General features: G+C 40.3%; 1 protein-coding gene across 8 annotated transcripts in view; it reads right to left on the bottom strand.

The window, feature by feature from the left end:
* Window positions 1-13,422, bottom strand: part of KCNC1 (potassium voltage-gated channel subfamily C member 1) — a 107,863-nt gene that overhangs the window by 24,025 nt on the left and 70,416 nt on the right. For all 8 annotated transcript variants that reach the window (XM_015864168.2, XM_032444878.1, XM_015864164.2 and 5 more), the window contains exon 2: window positions 10,031-10,964. In XM_015864168.2, the coding sequence (XP_015719654.1) occupies window positions 10,031-10,964 (934 nt within the window). The remainder of the gene's footprint in view (window positions 1-10,030; window positions 10,965-13,422) is intronic.

A 13,422-nucleotide genomic window follows, 5' to 3' on the forward strand; every position in this document is an offset into this window, starting at 1 on the left:
GAAAGCAATGTTATATTGTTCATTTAGTGAGCTACTTGCTCTCTTGTTTTTCAGTCTTTTTACACTTTTCTGTTGACATCTAAGGGCTTTCAATGTGGCAAACATTAACAATGTTATACTATACTGAAGATGGCATACTTGGTATGATGGCCTTTCCTGTCTCAGGCTGACACAATAATATAGGAAAAGGGACAGCATAGCAAAAGTGAGGTTGGAGAACTGTTGTGCTCTAGATTTTCTCTACAGGGCTTTTCACTGAAAGTGCACAGTGGAGCAGTTGTGAGGCTACTACAGCTGCTGGTGGAGAACAGACTACTATAGACAAAATGTATACATTTTGTGTGCCTTTTTTTGCATCCTGCTTTTTGTATTAACCTTTTTTTTTTTTTTTTTTTTTTTTTTTTTTTCCTGATATTCTAGTGCAGCATATATGATTACAATGAAGCTTAGGGTGTGAAGAATCAAGTATCAGGCACTTAATCTAATCTGTGGTGGTGGTTAAGAGCTATGGAAACTCCATTGACTATCATATTCTTCGTATTTCGTCTCTGAGATTGTAGAAGACAGTAATCACAGCTCAATTCCCTGTTCTCTCAAGTCTCCTTAATTGAGATTTCACTCCTGTGATATCAAGTTGTTTCTCTTTTGGCTGTCTGGATAGTAATCACTGGCCATTAATATTTATTGGCCGCTCAACAGTTGAATTAATATAAATCTTTTTTTTTTTCTAATAGTAGACTCCATCTAAAGTTTGTTACAGGTTAAGGGAGGCTCAGAACCTAATAGCCAATCAGGAAATAAAGAAACTGCCATCTGAGTAAAATAAGCTTTTCTTGACTTAGTATTTCTCTATAGTGATTTCTGAGTTAACACGGAATTTATTAGCATCTAAGAAGACAATTAGAAGCAATAGATTTGATGTTCTCCCTCCAGAAATTGTCAGAGACATCTATCAAGTTTTGTTTGTTTGTTTTTACTGTTTTTTCAAAGTATTGTTTGTGTAACTGGGGGAGACTGTAACAAAATACCTTGGTCAGGACCTGATTCAGCAAAATAATAATTACCCCTGTGTGCCAGACCATTTTTGGCTGCAGAAATCAATTTTTATGGGCTCCAGAGCCTTATGAAGGAATAAGAAACATGGATCCCATGGCTAGAGGCTCATTTTAGTTGTTGTTAAAGCAGGTCCTTAGAGTGAAAGGGATATAACTTTACTAAATTATAAAAAAGATTTATGAAGAAGATATATTAAACCACCGACAAATGATGATGAAATGATGGCTTGGACAGTATGGAAGGAAGTGTAGCATAGAGGAGAACAATGAATATATGGGTTTAAGCCTCTGAAAATGAATCATGATGCATCAATGTGGGCATCGTTGGTTTTCAAAATGACAGTGACAAAAATCCTAAATTGGTAGGCTTGGGAATTTTTCTGCTGGAGAGCAATAAAAATTATGTTTTCCATGGAGACTATCTGGAAAAAAAAAAAAAAAAAAAAAAAAAAAAAAAAAAAAAAAAGATAATTTAACTAAGTAGTTCTGTTGTCATACCAAGTACTTACTCTGCATTAATACCTTGCATCAGGTTTTGTGTCACAACCTCAATGAAGTTACCTATAGTCTGTGACATTCCTTGTTCTTTTGCATTAAATAACTGTATTGTAATCTCCTCGGCTGCCCAACATGGAGCTCAGGTTGATGGGAATTGGAGAAAAGCTTCACAGAATAAAAAGTGACAGTCTGTAACATACACAAGTTGCAAGCAACGTACAGTAATAACAAATAAATGTTAACAAACAGAGTGAAAGAGAGAAAGAGAAAAAAGAGAGAGAAAAGGTGAAGAACATGTAAAAGAATTAATAGATTCCTATATAACAACTCAGTTTAGTTATCCCAATATTCTAAGGCCATTAAAATGCAGAAATGTTTGTTAGTTCTAGGTATCTTTATTAAGGTTTCCTGATTTTTAAATTACGGCACTTTTTGAAAGTTACTAGGAAGCTCTTCTGAGTAAGTTTCACGCTGATGGACTTTAAACTGGCACAAACAAGAGCAGAATTTCGTACGCTACATGTATACACAGGCCTTCCGACCCAACCTACCTCTTCAGCATTTACTCACCACCTTGTTGACCTGGGTTCCTCCAGGAAGCCGTGTCCCCCAGGAAAGGCACTCCAGTGACAGTGGTGACCACCTCTCCCAGAACTAACTGACCAACATAGTAACGTCACTCCCAGAGAGTATCAATTTGAGAGGCACTACTTCTTAAAGTGAGGTGCCAGTATGTTGGCTGCCTACCTACTGGTATGCTAGAGGAAATACAGGAGCTCTAATTAAGTAGATCCAGTGCATTTTGGCATTACAGATTTAGTATTGGATATGTGCTTAATGCAGTGCTGAGAACTGTGTCTCCTGGAAATGCTGCATTGCAAAGAGCTCTGGAAGATCCCTCCTAGTTGTATCCTGACCCTTCTTGTGGATTCACTTGTGCTCATCCTGGCCTTCTGAGAACCCTATCAACAGCAAATTCTGTAGTCCTTGACAGGGGTACAGGCTGCAGGAAAATGCAGTTGAGTGAGTCATGTTGCACTCTTATAATACCGCCCTGACTGAGAAATACAGTATGATGATCTGTACAGTATGGAGGGTGACTGAGTCATGGAACATGGATGAATACAGTGAACAATGACAGTGGGAATGGTGGATTGTTTGTTATTTCAGCTTTTTCCTTATAAACAGACAAGCAAATAGCCAATGGAGAAAATAACCATTAGGTACAGAGTAAGAGGGATAAGATAGTGGGCTGAGCACAGCACTACCTACTAGGCCTATTTTTCCCTTGTTCTTTTGTAATAATGGATAAATCACCCCATCTGTCTAGTGCTATTGCAGCAGAAGTGCCTTTTGTTGTATCTATCCTACAAATATCATTCATACTGAATCCAACAGGAGGGAGAGATGCCAAGAGTACCTCCTTCATATTCCAGGATTTCATTCAGAGGTAGATGGCATAGAAGCTATGGTGGCAGGCAGGTGTGTTTGAAAGGGCACTCAAGAAAGATGGTTTACGATATTTACAGCTGCCTCCCACTGGAGGATTGGCACTGGCTAGGCTTATTTGACTGGAGCATTTGTATCTGTTTTCCCATCACTAAAAGTGCCTCATGTGCTCGTTAAATTAGTAAGGCATGAAGAATCCAAAAATTTATTATTTAGTTCTGTGATTGTTTTTCAGCTCAGTGTAGTCCTGTCCATCCACGTAATTATGTCTGGCTGTGGCCTGGCCACAGGGGACTGTTCAAGAAGACTCTTCTTTTTTTTTCTTCGTTTCTCACATAGTGCCAGATAAATGTGTCTAAGTATCTGCTGTGGGAAACAACAGCAAAAGGACAACGGAGCTGAAGGAAATCCCCAGACTACTCTGCTGGCAGAGGGACAGAAGCCAGTTCTGAGCTGCAAGGGGCTCTTTTCACCTTCTCATTAAATACTTGGGGCTTTGTCCAAGCATCCTCATTAAGGATTTGGCTGTGGCTACTGCACACTTTCATTTAACTCACTGGATGGCAAAACTCTTCAGCCATTTTGGACTTGGCATGTACTTGGACCAAAGAAAAAAAAAAGGAAACCTGAAGTTTTGTACATGAGTTGATTGCTCTTCCTTTTTTCTTTCAATAGATATGTTACAGAGACTGATATTCTTACTCAAATCCTAGTGTAAACAAGCACTGTGGTAAAAGTGACAGCCACTGATTTGATCTCTACAGGACATGATAAATGAATAATTGTGCAACAAAATATTACATTGTATTGGTTATAATTTCTGCTTTGTGTGTTATTCAGGCAGATCCAAGTGGCAGAAGTGCCACTTGACAAGCAAGAAAAAGGCCCAAATTGTTTTCACCTATTTTTAGGCACTTAACTAAAGTTAAGTTCGAGCTGTAGTCACCTGAGATTAATTATTGAGGGAGCCACCTCTGGAGAGCAGTTCAGGTCATAAATGACTGAATTACTCTCTGAGGCTTCTAACTCTTCCTTCAACATATGGGGGACCTCAGGCAAATGCATTTTAATCTGGAAGAGCGTTATTACTTCTATTTTGAGTTGTTAACATTTCTATGTTAGACCCTGAGGAACAGCCTCCATTTTCAGTAACGTTAAGATATAACCATTGCCTTGCTTACTATTTCGAATGATGAATTCTGATGTTCTAAAGGTGAAATAGATTAAGTACATGGAGGAGAGAAAAGCATCTTCCTGCTATCTTATATTCACTGCCTTTTTGTATATTTGTTGTGCAACATATACAAACATTAAAGCTGTCTGAGCTGAAACAGACCTAAACTCTTTGCAGTTACACTGCTATCTACTGTCCTTCCTACAGAGAGGGTCAGAGGTTTTATGACACTAAATCTAACAGCCTTTTTTTTTTTTTTTTTTTCCTGTGGATTGAAGGACCACCACAGTGACTGCATACCTGTGCTTCAACAATGGTTTGCTATTCATAAAAAAAACACCCTGAAGCTCACAGTCTACAGCTATGTGTTAGGCAGCATAATAAGCCTGTGACAAGATCTGCCAAGAGTCCCCAGCTCCCACTGAGCACTGGCACTGGAATTACAATGCTCAGCACACTTCTGATGTTAGAACCAATGTGTTGCACAAAAAATACAGGTTATTTAGGTTACAGCAACAGAAGAAAAGGTAACCCTGAGAAAAGAGCAGTGCCTTCAGAAGACATGACTGATAAAGTTGAAATACTTTATGTTATTTCTTTTAAAAGAAATCAGCTCTATCTCAGTAAATAGCATTGAAATGAGAAATAATGTCACAGCTTGCTGCAGTTCATCTGCTCGTGGGGTACAATGAAGTCACTATAACAGTGTTCTCCTCTGTCAGGGGCAGGATGGCCTTAACTATTCAGACAGCAGGACAGTTATGGAGTGGGTTCTGGAAAAGGTTTGCAGGGCGGGGAAGTGAAACAACCACAGAAGTTTTTCTAAAGCTAAAGACTACATTAGTAAGGACAGATATTTTCCACTTCCTCTTAGACTCCCGAATTCTAATAATATTTCTTCCATATTTTTCAGCTATGCAATAAAGCAGGAAATTTTGCTGTTGGTACACTGTGAAAAAGTTACCAACTGTGTCTGCACAACACATTTGCATAAAGATGTGATATTCTTGGAGCACAGTTTACGTGAAGCTGTGTGCAGAGTTGATCAGAGAGATGACTGTGGTTGGACTTGATGATCTTCAAGGTCTTTTCCAACCTGGGTAATTCTATGATTCTATGATAAGTCCTTATTTTGGCCATATTAAAATTAACATAAGCATTTTGTGTGCAGATGTTTTAAATATACGCGCAGAAACAACAGAAGGCTGGGACTGGTTTCTTAACAAAAACCCAAGTAACTTCCATCTCTGCTTGTGTATTATGGATGCATTTTTAAGACCATTACTCTGTGGCACTAGAGAATGCTGTAGACCTCAAATGAAGTTAAAATTCCATATATTTTTAATGTCTTTTACTGTGCTGGAAAATGACTTTCATTTCTTCATCTACGTCACCTTTGAGATGTAACTGTGCAGACACTGTGAAGCCTATACTTCAGGTAAGTGCACAGCTCACAGAAGAGAGAGCATTAAGAGCTTTAACATTTTCATAGCAAAACTTTCAATATTTGTTTTGTATGTTTTAAGGTTTTCTTACAAACTTGTACCTTAAAGTCAGTTTGTTTACTGAGATAAATTACTTGTATCTGTAGGGTGGTGTGTGGTTTGAAGCAGAAATCATGTGAGTTTGACTGTTTGAGACTGTCTTCTTCTGATCTGTTTCTATTTGAAGTTAATTTTGCCTTCCCTTCCCCCTCTTCTCCTTTTGCTTCTGTTACAAAGACGAAAGACACTGCAGTACAGTGCACTATGGTTGTGACTGCTGCTTAGTAGTTAAGTTCTACTAATGGCTTTGTCACAGACCTTTCAAATGATCTTGCTCAGTTAAATTATGCCCTGTGTAAAACGAAAATACTGGAACCATAGAATATCCCAATTTGGAAGAGATCTACAAAGTCAACTGATTCCATATCTTGACTCCATTCAGGACCATGGAAAATTCAAACCCTGCGTCTGAGAGTATTGTCCAGGTGCTCCCTGAACAACAGCAGCTTGGGGCCATGCAGACTGCCCTGAGCAGGCTGTTCCATGCCCTCCACACTCTGGTGCAGAACCTTTCCCTAACCTCCACCTGCCCCTCCCCTGACACAGCTCCATGCTGTTCCCTTAGGTCCTGTTGCTGTCACCAGAGAGTAGAACTCAGCGCTGCCCTTCACTCCCTGTGAAGAGCTGTAGGCTGCCATGAAGCCTCCCCTTAGCCTCCTATGCTCTGGTGACCTCAGCTGCTCCTCATACATCTTGCCCTGCAGACCCTTTACCATCTTTATAGGCCTCCTTTGGACATTAAAGGAGATGGGACAGATGAGATCTGCTCCTTTGTACTATCACAGGCCCAGTTCTTCCTGGCACTATCTAAACAGTATCTTGAGAATTTAAAGACACCAGAAGCTATCTTGGAGAATGTTTTTTTTTTAATAGGGATAGTGTTTGCTTTTTTAATGCTAATGGTGAGGGCCTCCAGACTGAAATGCATTTCCTCCCCTTCTGCTGCTCTCCCACCTGCCCACTGGAGTGGAGAGCAGGCAGAGTTGTTGCAGACAGGGAAGAGCATGGTAGAGCTCTTTAGGAAATTAAAACCAAGAGCGGTTATTTAAAGATACCCTCCTGCCAGATGTAGATTACACAGGACTGGGCTGCTGAGAGTGTTGGGGTCTATTTAAAAATTCAATTCAAACCTACCCGAATTTCAATTTAAAACATCTTTGCTTTGCATGCAAATGACCATAGCATCATTGGCAGCAGCTGTGCAGCCGCTGGGCAAAGTTCTGCTGCTTACATGTCTGTGCCAGGAAAGTGCTCCTTAGCCTGTGAGGGGCACTGGGGTATGGCTGTGCAGAGCTCTCCATAGAGACCTCTTGGACCTGTGAACTACTGAGTATGGATGGGGGCACATGGCTGTGAAGAGGTAATCATACGTGGGACTATTTCATACTCATCATTGTTTTGTGAAGAATTTAATCATTTCACTGTAAATAATATATAGAATTAGTAACTTCATGTGATGTCCCTTGCTCTTGAGCAGCTAAATAGGCTTTTTGTGTGTGTGTGAATAATGTAGTTAGATATACATAGTGTGGCTGTATATCACGTAGATACTGCCACAAAACTACAAAAAATATCTTGAGCAACTTGGCATTATTTCAGAAACATTAGGTCTGATGGACCCATTCTGAGTTCCTAGCATGATGTTAACTGGTTGTCTACGGCTAGGTGGGGTTAACTATTGCAAATATTTTACATTTAGGGGAATATCCATGACTTGCAAGTCTCTGTTTTTATATAATGTGTGGTTGTAGTTTCAGGAACAAGTTAGTGCCTATGAAAGCTTCATATACATAAAGTAAACCTCAACATCCAAGACAGTGCAGATCTTGTTCTAGCAGTTAGTTCTGATCTTATTATTTCACAATTATCTCTTGCACACCTACAGGTCATTCCTTGTGAGAAAGCTGAGAGATGCAGGCAATATTTTTTTGCTGCTAGTGGTGCATAACACAAAACAGAAACAGGTCTTCAGCAACAGTGTTACCAAGTCCATTTTGTTAGCTGAAATACAAGTGTGCTTTGTTACTTCTCAAAATCTATATGCTTGTACACATATATAAAAATAGCCTCTTTTAATTAATTATTGCAGAAATAGTTAAGTTGCTGTTACTGTCAATATTTCATGGATATTGTGGTAACAGCTGATTTTAGAGCACTGGTGGTGGCAAAACAGTTCCCCATTGAACCAAAATTACACATATTCTCAGGATAGCAGTGTGGATTTGCATTGAACTTGTAGAATTCTAAGTCCTGTAGTTCTCAGAGAGGACCAGGATACATAATGGAAGGAACTTTATAAAGAAAAGGATTTCTGAGAAGGTCACTCTGTAGTTGTTTGCTAAAGTACTCAGAAGTGAGATGTTTCATACACTTTACAAGTGGGTAGTTGGCATATTGCTTGTGGCAGGAAACGCACCATATTGTCTGTGCACTCTTTCTCTCTTGATATATGATGCCACATAGGCATCACTTATGAGGAAGTTTGCTGCTTGGACATGACTTGTGATAAGCATTTGCAACCTGAAGGGAATGGATGATAAAACCATACGCTTATGCACCAAATATACAATAGGAAAGAGACAGTCTATCAGTCACGTGAATTGTGATTGGCCTGTTGCAATGGAATAGTCTTGAACAAAAAAAAAGAAAAAAGAAAAAAAAGAACGAAAGAAAGAAAGCTCTTTACCTTCTGAATGGATTTTACACAGTTGCACAAAAGGAAAAAGACAAAAGAAGAGAGAAAAGTTCCCACCAGCTCTTCCCCTCCAAAATTAGCATTGGCATAGGTGAAGTTATACACAAAGGAAAGTCTCACTTTCTTTGTGCTTCTCACAATGACATCAACATGCATGGCTATGAGATGACAAGAAAATACCTCACTCAGGATGAGTAACAAATTAGAATTTTCTACAAAATAAAAAAAATGATAACAAGACCATCATAGGTATACTCTAGCTCTTTCCAAACATCCCTCGTCTAGATGTCAGTTAAAATCACTTGATTGGAGATCTGTTTTATCTAATACAATGCAGGGGAATATTCTGAATAGGCTGTAAAATGTCTACTATGCAACTTGGTTGGAACATCTGCCAAAAATGCAGTTGGCTTTGTTTTTGACATTATCATCTACTTTGAAATTACTCCATAGAATAAATAGTGATATTCCGTGGGTAGAGGTAGATTATGGGGTTGAAACAATCAAATTGGAGCCCCGTTACTTTATGTGCTATAGGAGGATTCTCATAAAACTGAGATTTTCCCATAATTAACCACTAGCCATGGGATATTATAATATATTCCATGGTGACTAGTATTTTTTCCATTTCCCTCCCCCCTGGTATAATTACTGTGATTAATTTTGCTCTGGTTTCACCTATTGCTGACATAAATCAGTATAATGAAAAGTAAAAATACCATAATGTGAGGCGATCACTGTTCAGGTCAAACCAGGCAGTAATGACCAGTCAGACCTTTTCCAGTCAGCCTTTGCCGCTAGGTTGAGAGCTCTAACTCACCAACCCAAGAAGGAGTGTGGTTTAGAAAATGTCGTTCAAAACTCTTCATAGTTCTAAATGCTAATTTCTAGTGGAATATTGTAGAGTAACTGGTTAGCATGCCATGGAATAAACATCCTTACATCTAGTCTTGTCTCAGAGTGAGTCATTTTGTATTAGTGTCAAGAATTTGAGCTGTTGTTCTACTTTGCAGTTAATCATCAGAAAGAGACGGATTGTCTCATGAATATGCATGATGGTATAGTTGTCCCTTCAACTTACTAGGCACCTAGTTTCTGTAATGAGATGTACAATATCTGCCATTTAAAACAGCTGAAAGGTCCCAATTGGGAACAAATGAGAAAGCATCTGGCTGTTTCAAATTCCAGCCTTGTTTTGTCAGAGAACTCTGTAATTGCTGAGTACTTGGCTCCTACTCTGCTCTATGAAGCATTCAGCTCTCAGGAGCCTCTGAGATGCATTACACAGTCCAGCAAAATAGCTGCAGAACTCTCAAAATTCTTCCACTAGATGTAACAGCTCTTCAAAATATCTTGAGACTTGTATGCCCTTAACCAGGACCAAAGTTTGGGCTCCTAGAGCGTGCTCTCATGCTTAGTTTTGCTGATCAGCCTCCACTGTACCGTTTGTCCCTGCAACCTAGATTTCACACATATTATTCACTGTGTGATGGTGGGACTAGAATGGATAAATGTGCTACCCATTGCTCTAAGAAAGCAGTCTGGCTGAATCTTAAATCACTACGCGGGATGGAGGTTAACGGTCAGATGGACATTCCTCTAAGAGGTTTCCTACCTGCTCTGTTAATTTCTAAAATTTCTTCTTGGGCCAGTGGGCAAGTGTCGCTCTGAGTACTGTGGTGTGGAGAGTTTACGACAGATTTACAATAATTGGGGGATCCCAGCTGGGGTGGCCTCGGGATATGCTTCTTTTTTTTCTTTGGTAGCTTCTGCTTAGCCATAGCTAAGGAGTAATACATTCCGAAATTGTTCACAATGACAGGGACAGGCATGGCAATGGTCAGCACGCCGGCAAGAGCGCAGAGGGCCCCCACCAGCATGCCTGACCAAGTCTGAGGATACATGTCTCCATAGCCCAGGGTCGTCATGGTGACAACAGCCCACCAGAAGCCGATGGGGATGTTTTTAAAGTGTGTGTGTTCACTGGCACTAGGGTCATTTGGTTTAGCACCTATTCTCTCGGCATAATAGATCATCGTGGCAAAGATTAAGACGCCCAATGCCAAAAATATGATGAGCAGCAAGAATTCGTTTGTGCTGGCACGGAGGGTGTGTCCCAAGACCCGTAACCCAACAAAGTGGCGGGTCAGCTTGAAAATTCGCAGGATTCGCACAAAACGGACTACGCGGAGGAAGCCCAGGACATCCTTAGCAGCTTTGGAAGACAGGCCACTGAGTCCAACCTCTAGATAGAAAGGCAGTATGGCCACAAAGTCAATGATGTTCAAGGAGTTTTTGATAAATTCCACCTTGTTTGGGCAGAAAGTGACTCTCATCAAGAACTCAAATGTAAACCAGACCACACAGACACCTTCGATGTAGGTGAGGAAGGCTTCAGTCTCTGCTTCCCTGTAGTGCCGCACCTGGGTGTCATTCCCGATGAATTCAGTTTCTGTCTTGTTCACAATGGGGTTAAATCTCTCGTGGGTCTCGAGGCAGAAGGTGGTGATGGAGACCAGAATGAAGAAGAGGGAGGCAAATGCCACATACTGTGGAGAGAAAGATATGAGAGAAATGTTAAACAGTAACTGAAGCATAGAAGCTTTGATTCTGACAAAAAAGAGAGACAAGAGCTGTTCTAGAACTAAAGATTATACCAAGCCTTCTTCCTGCGGACTGAAGATGCCAAGTCTCACCAGCAAAGACAGCTTGACTTTCAAACTTGGAGGGAGAGCAGCACACAAGTACATGCTAATGTCCATTCCTATACATATAGCACTTCTGTGTGAGTATGAATTTAAGCAAGCTTTTGTATCTGAGAGCTTTCTTTGGTATTTCAGTTTAAAAACATACTTAAATTGTACCTGCCTAAACTGAGTCTTTCTGGTCTTAAAGATAGTGAACACCTCCCACGATAGCGGTCATGCAGGAGTCCTTTCACAACATTGTGCTGGAGGTCTGGTGGCTGGCTCTTGCTCCCAGCCAAGTGAGAGCCTGTGGCACTTCAGGTTCCTCAGTAAGGTGCTGGTAAATTCAAGAATCAGTCTCAGGTGTGTTGCCGTGTGCCTCCACAGTAAGGATCAGAGTCCGGTTTGGCATTGTTAGATTAGATGTCAGGAGGAAATTTTTCCCTGAGAGGATGGTGAGGTGCTGACACAGGCTGCCCAGAGAAGCTGTGGATGCCATGTCTGGAGGTGTTTTAGGCTAGGTTGGATGAAGCCCTGCACAACCTGAGCTGGTGCCTGATTTTGAGTGGTAACCCTGCCCATGGCAAGGGCTTGAAACTAGATGATCTCTGAGGTCCCATCTAACCCAAGCTATGCTATGATAAAAAAGCATACATAAGTATCTTACTGTAACTGTGTGCATTTCTATATGGCCTGCTTCTCCACTGCCATGTATCTTACCTAGCCATTTTTGTCAGTGCCATGTGAATAGGAAGTAAATTCACATATAGTAGTGTTTCACACCGGCTTTGCATTGCTGTAAAAGGTGCAAGATAACAGAATTAGATCTAGCCTGTCATGAATAATTAGCCAGTATATTTCCATTCAGCGTGGAAAGGGAACAGATGGATAAAAAACATGGATAATACAGGAGGATTAGGAGACCAGGTTGATTCAGGAAAAGGTCTGAGGATTGGACCGGATACTATTAAATACCTAAGCGTGACTGCCTGCTTCTGAGAATCACTTTTTAAAACAGTACTTCATCTTGCATTTTGGAGACAGTTCTCATCTTGAAGATAAGAAATATTTTTATGTTCCTCTTTTAGAAATAAGCCTAGTAACCAACTAGGATTCATTAATATAGTGCCTGGAATTACCAGGTTTCAAAGCAGAATAGTCAGTGAAAGCTGGTGTTTAAAACATTGGGATAGAAATTAAATGATTTAGATGATTTTGTACCATTGTTTAGCTACTTTCTATAAGTGAAACAGTTAACATCCTGGAGCTTGGGACTGTTTGCTGTTTGACAGTAGCCTGATGTCCACTCAGTGTGAGTGTGGAGATGGCACCTGTGAAGGGAAGCCTTGGCTGAGTCCTTTGCAATAGAGACACTGCTCTTGGACCATAAGCAAGAGAAAGTGGCAGTGGCAGCAGGAGCAGCCCTGCTTTTGCAAGTCAAGTTTCAGTTACCTCAAAGTAAGTTTGTTTTCTAGGAAACAGTGATCTACACAACACGCCATTCATAATTCATTCCAGATCACGTGTTCAGTGTGAGTTGGTAGAAACTGCACACTGCAGATGGGGACTCTTCTCCTTTGATACTGCTCAGAAACATATAACAACCCTGACTAGAGCTAGAGGGGAGAAAAGAAACAGATGACACTCACAGGAGATTTGCCAGACTTTGCAACTGCAAGCAGAAGTGTTTTCTAAAAGGTGATTCTTAATCCTTCTCATGTTGCAGGGAAATTCATGAAATTCTACCCTTCCCCACCTCTGAGTGAAAGACAGAGCAAGACAGCACTTTCTACATCTTCTTGAAGCATCAGAACATTCTCTATAGAAGTGGCACCTTGACTTTCTGCTTTTCTATTCTGGTGAGTTACGATTTTAGTGACAAAAATACTTAATCCACTAGATCATAATTATCCTTGTTCTGTTGAACATACAAAGCACAGGAGATAAGAAGTTGTCTTCTTAGTATGAACAGGGCCTCTGAGCATGAAGTTCTTCTCCCATAGGAGAACCAAGGACTTTGCAAGACTAAAATTCTGATCATACATCTTCATTTCGAGAGAAGAAATGGTGGAGCCATTAGTGCTGCAGTGCTTACATAAAAGAAAGTTATGACAATACTGAGATCCTACATGCTTTATCTTTCTATTCTTTTTCTCTCAACTGAAAAGAATCCCAAGCCTAGTATTCAGATCAGTGCTGGTAGCTCATGAGCTTGTTTTGTACAAAGTAGTCTCCAGTATTCATCTGTTTAAGATTTGTATATGAAACTCCTGTTAAACCTGCCTGAAGTTGTCTACTTTTGCCTGTCTGTGGTACGAAT

This window comes from Coturnix japonica, chromosome 5 (genome assembly GCF_001577835.2).
Source record: "Coturnix japonica isolate 7356 chromosome 5, Coturnix japonica 2.1, whole genome shotgun sequence".
In the NCBI taxonomy this organism is placed as follows: Eukaryota; Metazoa; Chordata; class Aves; order Galliformes; family Phasianidae; genus Coturnix; species Coturnix japonica.